Genomic DNA, 14,577 nt, shown 5'->3' on the forward strand with positions numbered 1-14,577 from the left:
GAACATGGTCCTCAAACTATCCTAAATTAACAAGTATGTAAATACCACTTTCTTAGTCCAGTGGAGATTTGGAAAAGCTGAACACCATGACTGCTAAGAGGGTTCCAAAGACGGAGGCAGAGTTGTAATTTTTCTAGAAGGCCTTCAGAGTGAATTCAAGTCAATGACACACCTAATACTTCAACACATACTTACAGCACATCATCACCTACCTTCTTTTTCACCCCGGCCACTGCCCACGAGGAATCTGGACACCAAGGGTGTGCTCGATAAGGACAAGCAAGTAGAAATAAAGACGCTCTGAGTGGGTCTGATCTGTAAAAGGTGTCCCCATAACAAGCCAAATGCGATCATTAAAAGCGTCATGTAACACGGTCCTTGTAAGGCTATCTTCCACACCTTCAAAAGAACACATTCGTTTACACACATTAGTGACGACATGCAGAGCACATACACACACTGCCCGCTCAAGGGCCTCAACCTCTCAGGAAGGAGCTCTGCCGTAAACACCTCATCAGCACAATACCCGAAGTCGTGATCTGAACACAATAAAAACAGTGACCACTCTTGTCGGCTTCCTGAGTGCTCGGTGTTGCCACAGGGACGAAACACATGCCTCTCTCTGTGTATACATGTTCGTGCACATATAACCTAATCCTCACAACATGTCTCCACAGCGGACTTCCCCAGATGAAAACACGTGGTCCCATGGAAGCCAGCACAGCTCAATAATCAAATACTGATGAGGCACCTCAGTGTTTTCTTAGCGCTGTGGAAGCACAGCCCCGCGCAAGGGTAAACGGCTGTCAGTGGAAAGCCCAGAGCACTCCAAAAGCAGTGCCATGCTGACAAGGGCGTGCAGTTTCATACTGTTTAAAACTATGTTCACGTTATGCTAAATAATGTTCTCATTTAACACTAAATACTATCGTGGTGAAAAACAGAAATTATGAAAATGCAGAGTCAGAATAAACTTTAATCTTTCAACCCCCGACTGTGTAGATGACACCAATGTCCAAGGCGTGAGGCACTCCATTGAGACCGCCAGGCCAGTCGAAGCAGAGCCAGAATTCTGCCCCTCTCTGTCCCAAACCACAAGGGAACTGAGCTGTTTGCTGTCAACTCCACTCAACTAAACACACACGAGACCCTGGGGGAGCCCGCGCTGAGCACGAAGAGGGGACAGCCTCGAGGAGGACCTTCCTGCCCACAGGCCCCTGGCTCCTTGCAGACCCTGCCGGTCCCCGCCAGGCCCCCTCAGCACAGCGAACAGAGGAGCGGGGCAGTGTCCTTTCAACTCTGGATCTGGAAAGTCACATACAGAGGTTAAGCCAGAAGCACACAGAAGGGTCTGAAATACCTGGAGGAAACACTAAAGTGATCAGAATGAGAAGGCCTATCTTGAGAAGCACATTAAAGGAAGTGACAGTGATCAGTAGATGGACAAATGGAGCTTTCCCCAGAAAGAAACAGCAAAGAAACGAGAGGTCACAGAGGAACAGGATGAACCAACGCTGACACTCCAATGCATTTTTCTTTGTTACCGCCCAACTCTCAACACTTCTCCCGGCACACACGCCACAGCATGACCACCGCACCCAGCTGCTCCTCGTCTTTCATAGAAATGCCATGATGTGGAGCCCAACACCTCTTGTGGGTTCATTTTTTTCAAAAACTCGTGCTGCAGTCTTTCCCTTGGACCGAGAGCCGGCATTCACACCGGCAGGTTAAGGCTCGTCAGTCACCCTGCTGGGCTGCTCTGCTGCCCAAGTGGCCTGCGCGGCCAGGCCTGGGGTCCGGGGGCACTGCGGTCGCCCGCCCTGCCCTCTGTCCCCTGGCTGCTTTCCTCCTCTGTGAGGGAGGGGCTTCTCACTAGCTCCCTTCTGACTCCCTCTCTCTCTCTGCTCTGGCCCTCAGGCTCAGAGCGAGTGCGCTTCCCGGATTTCACCGTTCCCGCACACGCGCACGGTCCCGTGACCGGCCTTGCAGGGACTGACACTTTACAGGGACAGAACGACAGATTCACAGTTTGCCACTTGTTTAGGAATTAAAGACCTTTTTCCAGGGTAACACACCAAACATCTGATCCGTGTGACAGTTCAGCCTCGAGCAGTGTTGGACCTACTTGGAGGGACCCCAGTATTAAATCTCAAATACGTCACTTCTCAGACCCTTTTTGGAAATCAGCCACATGAAAGCTCATTTTATTTATGCATTGAATTTTCACGTTTTTCAGCATTCTTTATCTTTCAGAATTTACGTTCCAAAAATAGTATCAAACTAAAACCTATTCTAAAATGTTCAATTTGATAGTCCAATCATGGACACACACGGAAAGTAAACAAACTGAAACCATACGATGATAAATTGGGGGCAATAACACCGCTTGGTGAGGCCCTTACCTTTCTCAGCCTTTCTGGGGAGAACTCCAGGCCAACGAGGAACAGAGTAAAGAACACACCGACCTCTCCCAAGGTCTCCACCTGCACAACAGACTGCAAACACAATTGGAAAACCACACAATTTAATAATGTATTTCACCTCTGAAGTATACTTCATAGAACAATCTTATACTAACATACTCAGTGGGAACACACCAAAAAAGCAGTGTTTTTTTTTTAAACTAACTCTTTGTATGTTCTCTGTATCTGAGATAACCTGAACTTCCTGACTGTACTGTTCTTTTCCTTTTTCTTGATTAGCTGAAGGACTCTGGGTCTTTTTTCCTAAGAGCTAGCTCATGAATTTGCCTGTTTTCAGTTTCAGCAGCTGCTGCTACTCTCTTCATTTCTGCCTGCCTTCACTTTCTCTGGAGGATGGCGCGGCACCGAACCTGAGTGGGGCGTCTGAACCCCGAGGGCCCACTCTCACGAGGGTCTGCACACGACTGCATGTACCCACTTTCCCCTGGGCGCCACAGCCGGCCACATCCCACAGGTTTTGGGACACTGTGTTCTTGTGTTCCGTGTTTGTTCTGGTTCTTCGTTTCCTGTTGACTTCCTCTGCCGTCAGGTGATAGTAGAGAATGCTTTCCACACTGTTCTATTTGGTACCACTTACGTTATCTACACTGTGGTTTCCAGTGCAGCCGTGAACTGAATGTCTGAAGTAAAGCACAGGCCTCCACGTGCCCACGCCCGCCCTGACGGGCTGTGCGGGGACTCGCACGCAGCCTGCCAGCCGCCGACGGGACAGGCCCCACCCTCTCTCTCACTGCCGTCTCCCTCCATTCGCGTCAACCTTTCTTACCCACCGCATTTTCACTGAATCATGCTCACTGTACATTCTTCTGACTCCATCCGCAAACCTGCTTCTTTCAACAGAGAAGTTGATTCCACTTCTACTCACTGTGATAACACATTTCGCTCTTACTCTTTTGTCTCCTGCTTTTACTTCTCTTCCCTTTTTAAAACGAAGCTGTAACCTATGACTCCAAAGTAACATACTTAAACCTGTTTTTCTCAACTTAATGAACACAAGCCTATCAACTTCCTACTAGGAAAAGATAAATATTTGGCACCATCACACTTCCTCCATGAACCACCTCCCACTCCTGGCTGGCGTGCCCTAGGGTTTTCACCTTGGTCTACTGTAATTACATTACTTTCCAAGGTATAGCAGGTTTGTTAGGAATTGTAATATTTGTAGCTTCCAATTGTATTTATTACCTTACTCAGCCTTTACTTATTATTATTCAGCCTTAATTCTTTTTTTTTTAAGATTTTATTTATTTATTTGACAGAGAGAGACACAGCGAGAGAGGGAACACAAGCAGAGGGAGTGGGAGAGGGAGAAGCAGGCTCCCCCCTAAGCAGGGAGCCCAATGCGGGGCTCGATCCCAGGACCCTGGGATCGTGACCTGAGCCGAAGGCAGACGCTTAACGACTGAGCCACCCAGGCGCCCCTATTCAGCCTTAATTCTCAAAAGCAGTCTTTGCTGTGAAGAAAAAAATAAAAAAGGAAAATACATTTGTATTCGATATCATTTATAAATACTCTGTAAAGGGAGGGATGGGACAAGGGCAAGAAGAGATTTTTCATCTACAACTTAAAAAATTATTTTACCCACGCCATTTTGTTCTCAATCACATGGATATTACCTATTCAAAAAATTGAATTAAAACCATTCTTCCCAGGGGCGCCTGGGTGGCTCAGTCGGTTGAGTGTCCAACTCTTGGTTTTGGCTCAGGTCATGATCTCAGGCTTAGGTCATGATCTCAGAGATCGGGCTCTGTGCTCAGCGAGGAGTCAGCTTCTCTCCCTCTGTGGTGCCCTCTCTCTCTAATAAATAAATCTTTAAAAAAACAAAAACAAAAACCATTCTTCCCAGAGGTCACCCTGCCAAGCTGAGCCCAGCCCACAAGAGAACCTGCCATGAAGGTCCTGGGCTTTGAGCCCGAGCACAACCTTCCCGTCCCCCTCAGCCAATCAGACCCGCTGTTAAGATTCCTTAGGGATGAGAATTTTTTTCACACCTTCTTCTGTGATCCGGTCTGGAGAAAACTGCAGCCGTCCTTCTGCCTGGCAAGGTGTCAGTTAGCTGTACGGGTGAGGCTGCAAGCGGAGCGCCCACACCTCTCCCTGTCTGCCTGCCCCTCTTCTACCCAGCTAGGAAGGCCAGGGACAATCTGAGGACCCTGCTGCTTGTTTCTCACCGCCCTGTACTACTCCTTCTGTGTGGGACTCATGACGCTCATTCTTGGCATTCTCTTTTCATTTTGTCTGAATTGTGTGTATTTAGATGACACATTTTGGAGCCCACAAAAGCTTGGGAGCCCTTCCTTACTGCCAAAAAGTGCCATCGACACAGGACAAAGCTCACTTCAATCTGTCCAGCAAACAGCCTCTAGTAACAGCAACCTCAGCACTCACTGTCTCCTGGGGTTTTCACAATACCCCACATTTAGGCTTCATAATTCCTCACTACTTTATCAGCTTTAAAATATGTTACAAATTTTTAAATTATACGTTGAATCCAGCATTTTGAGTTGTTTTCAGTGTCTGAATAATATAGTTCATCCTATTACCGGAAAAAGAATTTCTAAAACTAATAAAATTTAAAGACATTGATTTTTTCTCTAGTCAAGTCATCCATTCACTAATGAACAAAATTACTTCCTTATGGTTTAGAAATTTCTTATGAAACTTTATGGGGCATCTTTTTTGATATGGTTTCTAAGAAACTGTTATCTTAATTCAAGTTCAAACTTCGAAACTCTTTAGTCTTGGTGTTTCTTTAGTATTCTGTTAAACAGATACTAAAGCAGTTAAATTTTGCTCTTACCTTAATACTGTTTAGTCCTGAAGGCCCCAGAAGTACACCACAAATGATATAACCAAACATCGTAGGCAACCCTATTGTTGTGCACAGCCAGCCACAAGGTAAAGACAGCATTCCTATGGTAACAATGTCCTAGAGGAGAACAAACAAAAGAGACATAAACACTCAAGATAATAGTCGGCAAGACAAGGAGACAGGGCTGGTTATTAGCATATAAGGCAGATGTTCTGCAGACCTGGCCCCTCCCAGTTTCCATTCTGGTCATAACGAAGGCAGGCAGTACCTGGACTGACCCTCCTGGTTTGAGTTTCTCGGCACAGGAGTCAGCCGCTCCCAGCACTCCTTGGGGATCACGTACCTTCCTCCCAGCCTGTGCTGCCAGCCTCTTTAAGACGAGCACAAATTCCGGCTTCCAGGACTAGGCTAGAGACCTGACAGCGTGTCTCAACCCCGCTGACCTTCCCTGAACAGGCTGCCCGGGTCACTCCTACACCTGCTGCCCACTCTGGTCCCAACCCAAGCCGTGCTCTCCACCCATAACACTGTCAACTGCAAATCTTTACTAGACTGGCTTCCTCAGAGGGCACAGATGTGCGTCTAGCTCAGTCTGGAACACCAGTCACTTCTGGAGGAGCCGCATCTCATCCCGCACCCACGGCTACACAAAGCCACACACGACACCTGAGCCAAAGCCTCTCTGCCTCATCCGATGTTCCATTTCAGTGACAGAGCTTGAGCCTGTCAGAGTAGCTCCCGACTTCAAAAAGACTTCCAAATTCCCACAAGTAAAATTAATATTTTAAATATTAAAATGCCTTATTCCCTTATTCTTTTGGGAAAAAATGAAAGATCAAGAGAAAATGTTTCAAGTCACAGAACACCGGTAGACTCTCTGTTAGGAGGAAGGTCGCGCACCCTAATATGATGCTCAGGAAGTAAAGCTCAATCTTATTTCACATGTATACAAGGAAATGGGAAAGAGGGAGTGGGGATTTTGAGAGCAAAGCAGACAGACAGACCACCTTTAGGAAGTGGTGATCTGCGCGTGGAATCGTGGCATCTCTGGGCTTGGTCAAGATGTACCGGTTGTTCTGGGAGTCGATGAGCATGCTAAGGCCCAAATCATCTTCTACTTCCCGCTTTGTGAGGTTTTGCTTGGAATTGGCCTCTTCTTCTTCTACTCTGAGAACTGCCTCAAAATTGACCCCTTTCACCTGTAAGAAGAACCAATATTGTGTAATTTAAAACAAGGAAATGTTCTCAAGTTCAATTTTTAGAGCATAAATTCTATAGAGAAGTGACGGGAATGTTTCCAGTATTCTGTCATATGAAATAAAAGATTGATAAATGCTCATTAACATGAATTAGGGAAATTGTTTCAAGTAAAAAAGTGATTTAAGGGTGGAAGTGTTTAGGGTTTCTATTATTTCCAAACACCTGCTCTACTTGACTCAGGGTACAACCTGTAACAAGAAATACATATTTGGTCTTCACCCCCCTTCCTGGCTGACAGCTGCCACAAACCGTGTAATTTCCTGTGTGTAAGGTGCACCTTATGAGCCCTTTGCAACTTCACCTGAGTTCACAGCACTGAGGGGATTTTTAGAAAGCCGCTAGCTACCCACAGGATGGGGCTGGCCACCCAAGGAACCGACCATGTGACCTCCAGGAGGAGGGGGGCTAGAGGCTGAGTTCATCACCAGCCTACACAAGGCAGCTTCCATTAAACCCTTGAAGTACAGGGTTCAGAGAGCTTCCAGGCTGCTCAGTACATGGAGGTGTTCAGCTGGGAGGGAAGGAAGCAGGCCCGAGAGCAGGGGTGCTGCTGCCACACACTTTCACCCCTCTTCCACCTGGCTGTTTCTGAGCTGCATCCATCACAATGTCCTGGGAACCTAGCAAATAGAAACTGTCTCCTTGTGTTCTGAGAGCCCGAGGAAGGAGGTATGGGACCCTCCAAGGTGAAAACTTGGAACCCATGACTGGCATCTGAAATGGAGGACAGTGTTGGGCTGAGCCCTTTTCTGCAGGGTCCGCACTGACCCACGGTGCGGGGGGGCAGAAGTGATCTCCAGGATCACGTGGTAGGGAAAGCCCGATGGCCCGACACAGAAGTACTCGGTGAGCAGTGCATAAAGGGCACATTCTTTCAAAAAGACACTCACGTGTCCTCCTCCCCTGTCAGGGTCCGCGATGTCAGAGAGCAGCCTGCTTGGCGCTCATCCGCCCCCAGCTGTGTTCCCATTTGCTTTTATTACCGCATGCTTTTCTGAGTCCTTTTTAGGACTATCAATTTTTGGCATTGATCTCACTTTCCCCAGAGAATCCTGAACATGTCACAGCAAGTGAGAGGTCTGAAAGCCTGCCAAGGATATGATTCCTATAAGGACTTTATGGCTCCCCTGGGTAGACCAGCACTGAAACCCGCCTGTCCCTGGGCAAGCTTTCTTGAGACCAGAGTCCCAGTCCCCCTAAAGGCGAAAGTGGGACAGAGACGAGCCATTGGTGGGACACTGACAAAAACATAAGGCAAAGTCAAGGGCATCTAGTGTATCTTGGCATAACCAAACCAAATCACTTTCTGAGACACAGGTGTTTTGGTTCTGTCTTCATTTTCAATCCACACTAGAAACAGACATGCCAACAAATTCAATCACACATCCTCTCTGCAAGCAGCCCGAGCAAAGAGGAAATTGTCCTGGAATGCTACTTACTGATTTATTGTCATCAAAAGCATGTTCTTCTATTTCTTCCTCTAGACGATCAGCTGCCTTTCTCACATCTTCAAGAATTTCATCAAGTATGGATAAACTTTTGTTCTGATGTTGCATATTTTTGAGAGCTTCAACTTGATGTTTTTCTGCTGCCAGAAGTTCCACATATTCTGCCTCTTCCTGTTCATTGGTGAGAAATGAAATGTGGGCTTATCAAGAAATGGGCCAGGCTAGGACTTCCTTCAGGTGCCTGGCCCGGCCACACCAACAAACATGCTCTCGCTGTCAAATATGTTCATAATCATGTAAATCTGGCTGGGGTCAACGAGAGGTCAAATATCCTAGATCACTCAAACATAACGGAGCTTACCAAAATGTTTAGGGAAAGCTATTTGTATGTACACATCAACAAATGTGATATACGACTGTCAATAAATTCTGAGGGTCACCTATTCATACAAAACCACTCACTGAACAGATTACAGTCCAGACATCATGCCTACTAGGTATGGACGTTCAGCTGTACCCTAAAAACACCTGTGATACTTGATCATTGAGCTAAAAATTTCTAAGCAGGATATACACAAATTCCAAGTTACAAAGGAAAAATTGTTCCAGAAGAAACTGACAGCATTACTTGGGAAACTGACGGATGGTACCAACAATACCGGTATTTTAGACAATCATATTTAAGCTCAAGCTATCAATCAGATCAGCATCATTACTATTAAGATATGTAGTCATACTTTAAAGGGGTGGGCACAGCTGGAACAGGGAAGCAGCAGGACACTGCCAAGGACAAGCATGGCTGTTTGAGAGACCCCAACTCAACACCTCTAACACACACACACACACACAGGTACCAACACCTGGACTGTCTCAGATGTGGGGCACAAACCATGTGTAGAAAGCATGTATAGTTGGGTCAACATCGCTCAAACTCATGTTAGTTCTCTATTTTATAGTAAAACCACTCAAATCAATACCACTACGTGCCTATCTTTAAAACCAAGGAGTTTTAATGTCTTAGCTGCAAAGGATCTGGTAAGGCAGTAACATCTGTTCAGATGAGAGCATCAAGGTCTGTTTCCAACATACAATCACACACACTAAACAGACATGCTACTGAACCAAGGCGGCCGAAAACCCTGACTCAGCCATCTACTCCATACCATGTTTCTATCAAATACACCATACTTTGGTAAAGAAAGTTTAATAAGTCTGTACCCTCTCTACTTTTTAAACTGTGTGATAATACCATAACCTTTCTAAGAAGATGAAATATTTCATATACCAATGGCCTCTGACTTCATGATGATGTGAAAGTGATACACATTCAGTAGAAACCTCACTTGGAATTTTGAAGTGATCTTTTCCTGGGCTAGCCATAGGCAGAGGGGTCCTCTCTCGTGATGCTGGGCAGTGGCATGGGACCACAGCTCCCAATCAGCCAGCGATCACATGGTAAACAATGGACACAATGACAAGCATTTTGTTTTCACTTTTAGTACAGAATTCGATATATTACATGAGATATTCAGCACTTTATTCTAAAATAGGCTTCATGTTAGATAATATTGCCCAACGGTGGGCTAACGTGAGTGTTCTAAGCACGTAATTTAAGGTAAACCAGGCTAAGCTATGGTGTTGGGCAGGTTAGGTTCATTAAATGTATTTCTGATTTGCTGTACTTTCAACTTACTGGGACAAAACCCCATCATAAGTCAAGGAAGATCAGTATTTAAAGTGCCTGGCACAGGGGCACCTGGGTGACTCAGTCATTAGGCGTCTGCCTTCAGCTCAGGTCATGATCCCAGGGTCCTGGGATCGAGCCCCGCATCGGGCTCCCTGCTTGGCGGGAAGCCTGCTTCTCCCTCTCCCACTCCCCCTGCTTGTGTTCCCTCTCTCACTGTGTCTCTTTCTGTCAAATAAATAAAATCTTTAAAAAAATAAATAAATAAATAAAGTGCCTGGCACATAATAAATGGCATAAATTATGGCTTAAAAAAATCATATAAATATCACATCTGATACAGTAGTTTCATCTCACCATTTTAAAAATACACTTCATCAAAATCCTTATTTCAAATGTATACATTTAAAACGAATTTTAGTATTTTTATTTTCAGTGGATGGACATTAAAGACAGCCAACCTTCACACTAAAAAGAATTGTTGTCAGAAACTCAAAATGTTGATCGCGGTTACAAATATATTTATTTCCCCGTCAGTTTACTGGGATAACTTGAGTCACTATTTTACTTACCTGGGGATTTCCACAACCGAGAAAAGAATTAGAACAAGCCCTAAAAGTCATGAACTGGAGCTATGCTACGATGTCATGCACAAGGAAGGGACATTTTTTGTATGTGTTTTGCTGTGAACAGGTGCCTGACGGTCCACAGCTGCTGGAGCACAGTGCCCACCGCCCTCTCCCCGGACTCCTTGGCCCTGCTCTCTGGCTCAGAGCGGGCTGGACTCACCTTTATCGCAGCCTCTCTCAGGGCCTCCAGACGCTGCCTACTGCTTTCCTTCATGTTCACAACATCTCTGTAGTCTCCCTGCAGGGCTCTCTGGAGGCCACAGATCGCCTGGAACACTGAGTTTTCACTTTCATTCAGCTCTTTTTGGAAAATTTCAAATGTGTGCACCTGAAATAGTTTCTCTTCATCTGATAGGCTAACATCTTTTTCTACTGCTCTGATTGCACTTTTCAGTTTGTTAAGAACCACGGTCTTTTGGCGAAGCAGCCCAGAGAGCTTTCTGCAACTATCGAGGACCCACTGCTTCCTCTGAGTGATGGCTGCCCCTCTGCCTCGGTGTAACTTGATGGCATGTTTTGCTACCTCTTCATGTTCCGCAGCATCGGCTATCAAACGAAGCAGTGGAAGCAACATCCAGAAGTAATTTTTCTCCAATACCTTCATGATCCAATTTTAGGACAGGGCAACACTGTCCGAAGGTTTCTGCTAAGGTGAGCTTGCATTTTAGATACACATTTTCAGCTGAAAAAGAGATTTACTGTCACGTATAGCTGAACAATGATTCATTACTATTGAGATCAGACTTAAAAGTATTAAATAATTACATCCAGAAAACTATTACTTTTTTGAAGATGTTATTTTTCCTAGATAAACATTAATATCTGAGCTCTTGTACCTGGATTTAAATCAAATACTGAACATTAAAGTATAGGGCCTGGTAAAGAATTGAGACTAAAAGTTACATCGAATTTAAAGGCAATTTTTTTTTCTTAAAGAAAACTTAGCCTCGTATACCTATTAAATCTACTGTGTGCAAAAGACAAAAACCAATTCAACTTAAGAGGGTCATATACCTATTAAATCTACTGTGTGCAAAAGAGAAAAACTATTCAAATTAAAGGCCAGAAAATATCATCAACTTCCGCTATCTCAGATTAGTGACTCACCTGGAGGAAACACGCTCCACATCATTTTTAAATGAAACCGTTTGAGCTACTATTAGCTTACGCTACCATATTGTTTTCTTTCCAAAATCATTAGGTATTTTGAGAAATTTCCCAAGTCACAGATGTCAAACACAGAAAAAGAAAATCACAAAACACAATCACACCTGGATCAATAGGGCTTTATTAAATGTTCAACCTTTTTTTTTTTTTAAGATTTTATTTATTTGACAGAGAGAGACACAGCGAGAGAGGGAACACAAGCAGGGGGAGTGGGAGAGGGAGAAGCAGGCTTCCCGCCGAGCAGGGAGCCCGATGCGGGGCTCGATCCCAGGACCCTGGGATCATGATCTGAGCTGAAGGCAGACGCTTAACGACTGAGCCACCCAGGCGCCCCTGTTCAACCATTTTCTATCATCCAAATTTAGGCTCCTTCTCTCCCTCTCCTTAGGAAGCACCCAGACACTGTGTGGGAATTTATCCTGGAAAGTGAAGCACAGACAGGACCCTGACCATGACAGGCCGAAGGTTTCACTGAAGGTTGTGCTTCGGGCACCAGTGTGTGCTGCAGCTGAGGAGTCCTGATCACACTAGGAGGGCAGGGCTGTGTCCTCCAGAAGAGTGATCAAGGAGCAGGTACAAGCTGTATCAGCAAGGTCACCAAGAAGGAATCACCTCAGAGGTAGAAAAACGGAGAACAAAGAAGGAAGAAGTAACAAACAAAAGACAGGCCAAGCAAGCTATGCCCTAAAAAATAACCACTGAACCTGGCAACTAGATCACTGGGCACAAGTACTTATGTCAAAAAAGAAAACAAAACAAATCTGCCATTTGCACAAGACTTGCAGTTTGAAGAAAACAAAACATTACTACAAACGAATCATCAGTAGCAGCATCCCATGGATTACCACGTCAAATGTACCAGTTATCTCCCCTTCCTGAGGATCTGTTTACTCACACACATATCTGTACCTGTGTTATTAGTAATCCCAATTCTCACGAGTTTAAGCTGGTTTCCCAGGCAAAACAGGTCAGATGCAGCAAAAATAAGACTGTGACATTTCTAGAGATAAATTCTGACCAGACCAAGAAATGACAGCCAAGGGAAAGTGGAGACAAAACAGAGCTTCTGAATAACCAGCACAAGAACTCTGCAAAGACTAGCCACCCGGGGGTCTGGTGAGGGCTGAACCGAAAATACCGCTCCTGGAGGATAGGAGGGGCACCTGCCAATCAAAACGCACCAGAAAAAAATTATATTCTGACTCAATATTCTGGTTAGAAAGTCAGGAAACTGCTCAATTTCAATACATTTCTGAATCCTTCAGCTCCTGATGTCAGAGAATTCACGTACCTACAATAGGTCACTTTTTTCCCAACAAGGTAGGATACATGAGAACATGCTGTCTAAATTACCCAACTTTACGTTAGTTTTAATGTGACTTTAAGTAAATGTTACCACCTTAAAAATAAATGATTTTTTTAAAAAGATTTTATTTATTTGACAGAGACACAGCGAGAGAGGGAACACAAGCAGGGGGAGCGGGAGAGGGAGAAGCAGGCTTCCCGCGGAGCAGGGAGCCCGACGCGGGGCTCGATCCCAGGACCCCGGGACCATGACCTGAGCCGAAGGCAGACACTTAACGACTGAGCCACCCAGGCGCCCAAAAATAAATACATGATTACCTAATCATAGTAATGCCTAGCAACATAGTTAATGTCATTTTAATGACTCATTTTACTGCTAAGCTTCTACTGTTCCACGGGACAGAACAAATTCAATCACTACTTCAGAAATGCATGCTTTTTTAGTATTTTTCAGAACCAAGATAGAAATTTCCAAAGCTTTGTCAATGTTTCCCATATTCCCTAAAAGATCTCAAAAAATGATTCTTTTATGGATTTCAAACTCCAAATAACCTGCCACACAGTTTGTGAACAACACGCCTCCATTCATCTCTGGTTCCTTCCCCAAACAAGTTCCTGAAATTAAATACTTATAACTACCCCACAACACATGAGGGACTATTAATTTTTATGAGAAATCATTAAGAATTTTAGTTGTGGTCATATAATATTTCCACCAAAACAAGCTTATATCATGAACATGAAACTGAAATTATTTATAGACTCTGAAAATATCAATCACTCCTTCTTCATAAATTCAATTTCATCTTACCTTCAAACTTGGTTACCAAATCCTTTGGACTACTAAATTGTAGCATGCTTTTTCTTGAGTAAATAATAAACATTCTTAGCTCCAGTGTTTTGTTATTATTACCTTCAATTATAAAAAAGACACTTTGGATTTACTATTTTTATAATGAATTCCTAGAATTTCTATATCTTTTTTTTTTAAGATTGTATTTATTTATTTGAGAGAGAGAGAAAGATAGAGAGTGTGCACACGCCCATGAGCAGGGGGGAAGAGGCAGTGGAAGAGGGAGAAGCAGGCTCCCTGCTCAGATGTGGGACTTGGTACCATGACCCCGAGATCATGACCTGAGCCAAAGGCAGACACTTCACCAACTCAGCCACCCAGGCGCCCCTAGAATTTCTATATCTTGATTCACTGATCCAACCTCAGTGGATCTCAAGGGTGCGTGAGGGCAGCCCATCACACAGGGCCCACAACTCCTTTTACACAGTATTGCGGAATGACAAACTGTGGAGGGGGAGAGCAGACAGGGGCTCTCAGGGGTCAGGGAAGGGGGAGGAGGTGCCCTGTGGATGGAAATGGTCTGCGTCGTGGCAGTGCCGGTGGCCCCAGGAATCCACACGTGACAGAATCACACAGATCGGAACACACACAGACACACGAGTGCAGTGAGCGGACTGGAGTGATGCAGTCTTCTGCTTATACCATATGTTTTGTCAGGAGTTATCACTGGGGAAATCTGGGTGAAGAATCTGTGGGATTTCTCTGTATTAGTTCTTATAACTACATATGAGTCTATAATTATCTCAAAAGAAAGTTTTAGAAAGTCAATATAAAAGCTTATTGTTTCCCACTAAGCCCTTATTTTGTGTAATGATCACCATTTATGTTGCAGAACAAGGAAAACATCCCCGACATTTTTTTATATTTTAAACTAGGAAATGCCCTAAACCAGAGCCAAAGGTTTTCAAGATGTCTCTGCTATAGTAAAACACAAG

At 44.6% G+C, this 14,577-nt stretch overlaps 1 protein-coding gene across 7 annotated transcripts in view; it reads right to left on the bottom strand.

Moving 5' to 3' along the window:
• Positions 1-14,577, bottom strand: part of TMCO3 (transmembrane and coiled-coil domains 3) — a 49,096-nt gene that overhangs the window by 31,541 nt on the left and 2,978 nt on the right. For all 7 annotated transcript variants that reach the window (XM_027589698.2, XM_027589701.2, XM_027589696.2 and 4 more), the window contains exons 3-8: positions 10,478-10,999; positions 7,996-8,175; positions 6,304-6,495; positions 5,285-5,413; positions 2,403-2,495; positions 213-399 (exon numbers count right to left, since the gene is read on the bottom strand). In XM_027589698.2, the coding sequence (XP_027445499.2) occupies positions 213-399; positions 2,403-2,495; positions 5,285-5,413; positions 6,304-6,495; positions 7,996-8,175; positions 10,478-10,921 (1,225 nt within the window). In that variant the 5' untranslated portion in view covers positions 10,922-10,999. The remainder of the gene's footprint in view (positions 1-212; positions 400-2,402; positions 2,496-5,284; positions 5,414-6,303; positions 6,496-7,995; positions 8,176-10,477; positions 11,000-14,577) is intronic.

Source organism: Zalophus californianus, chromosome 3, assembly GCF_009762305.2.
Source record: "Zalophus californianus isolate mZalCal1 chromosome 3, mZalCal1.pri.v2, whole genome shotgun sequence".
Taxonomy (NCBI): domain Eukaryota; kingdom Metazoa; phylum Chordata; class Mammalia; order Carnivora; family Otariidae; genus Zalophus; species Zalophus californianus.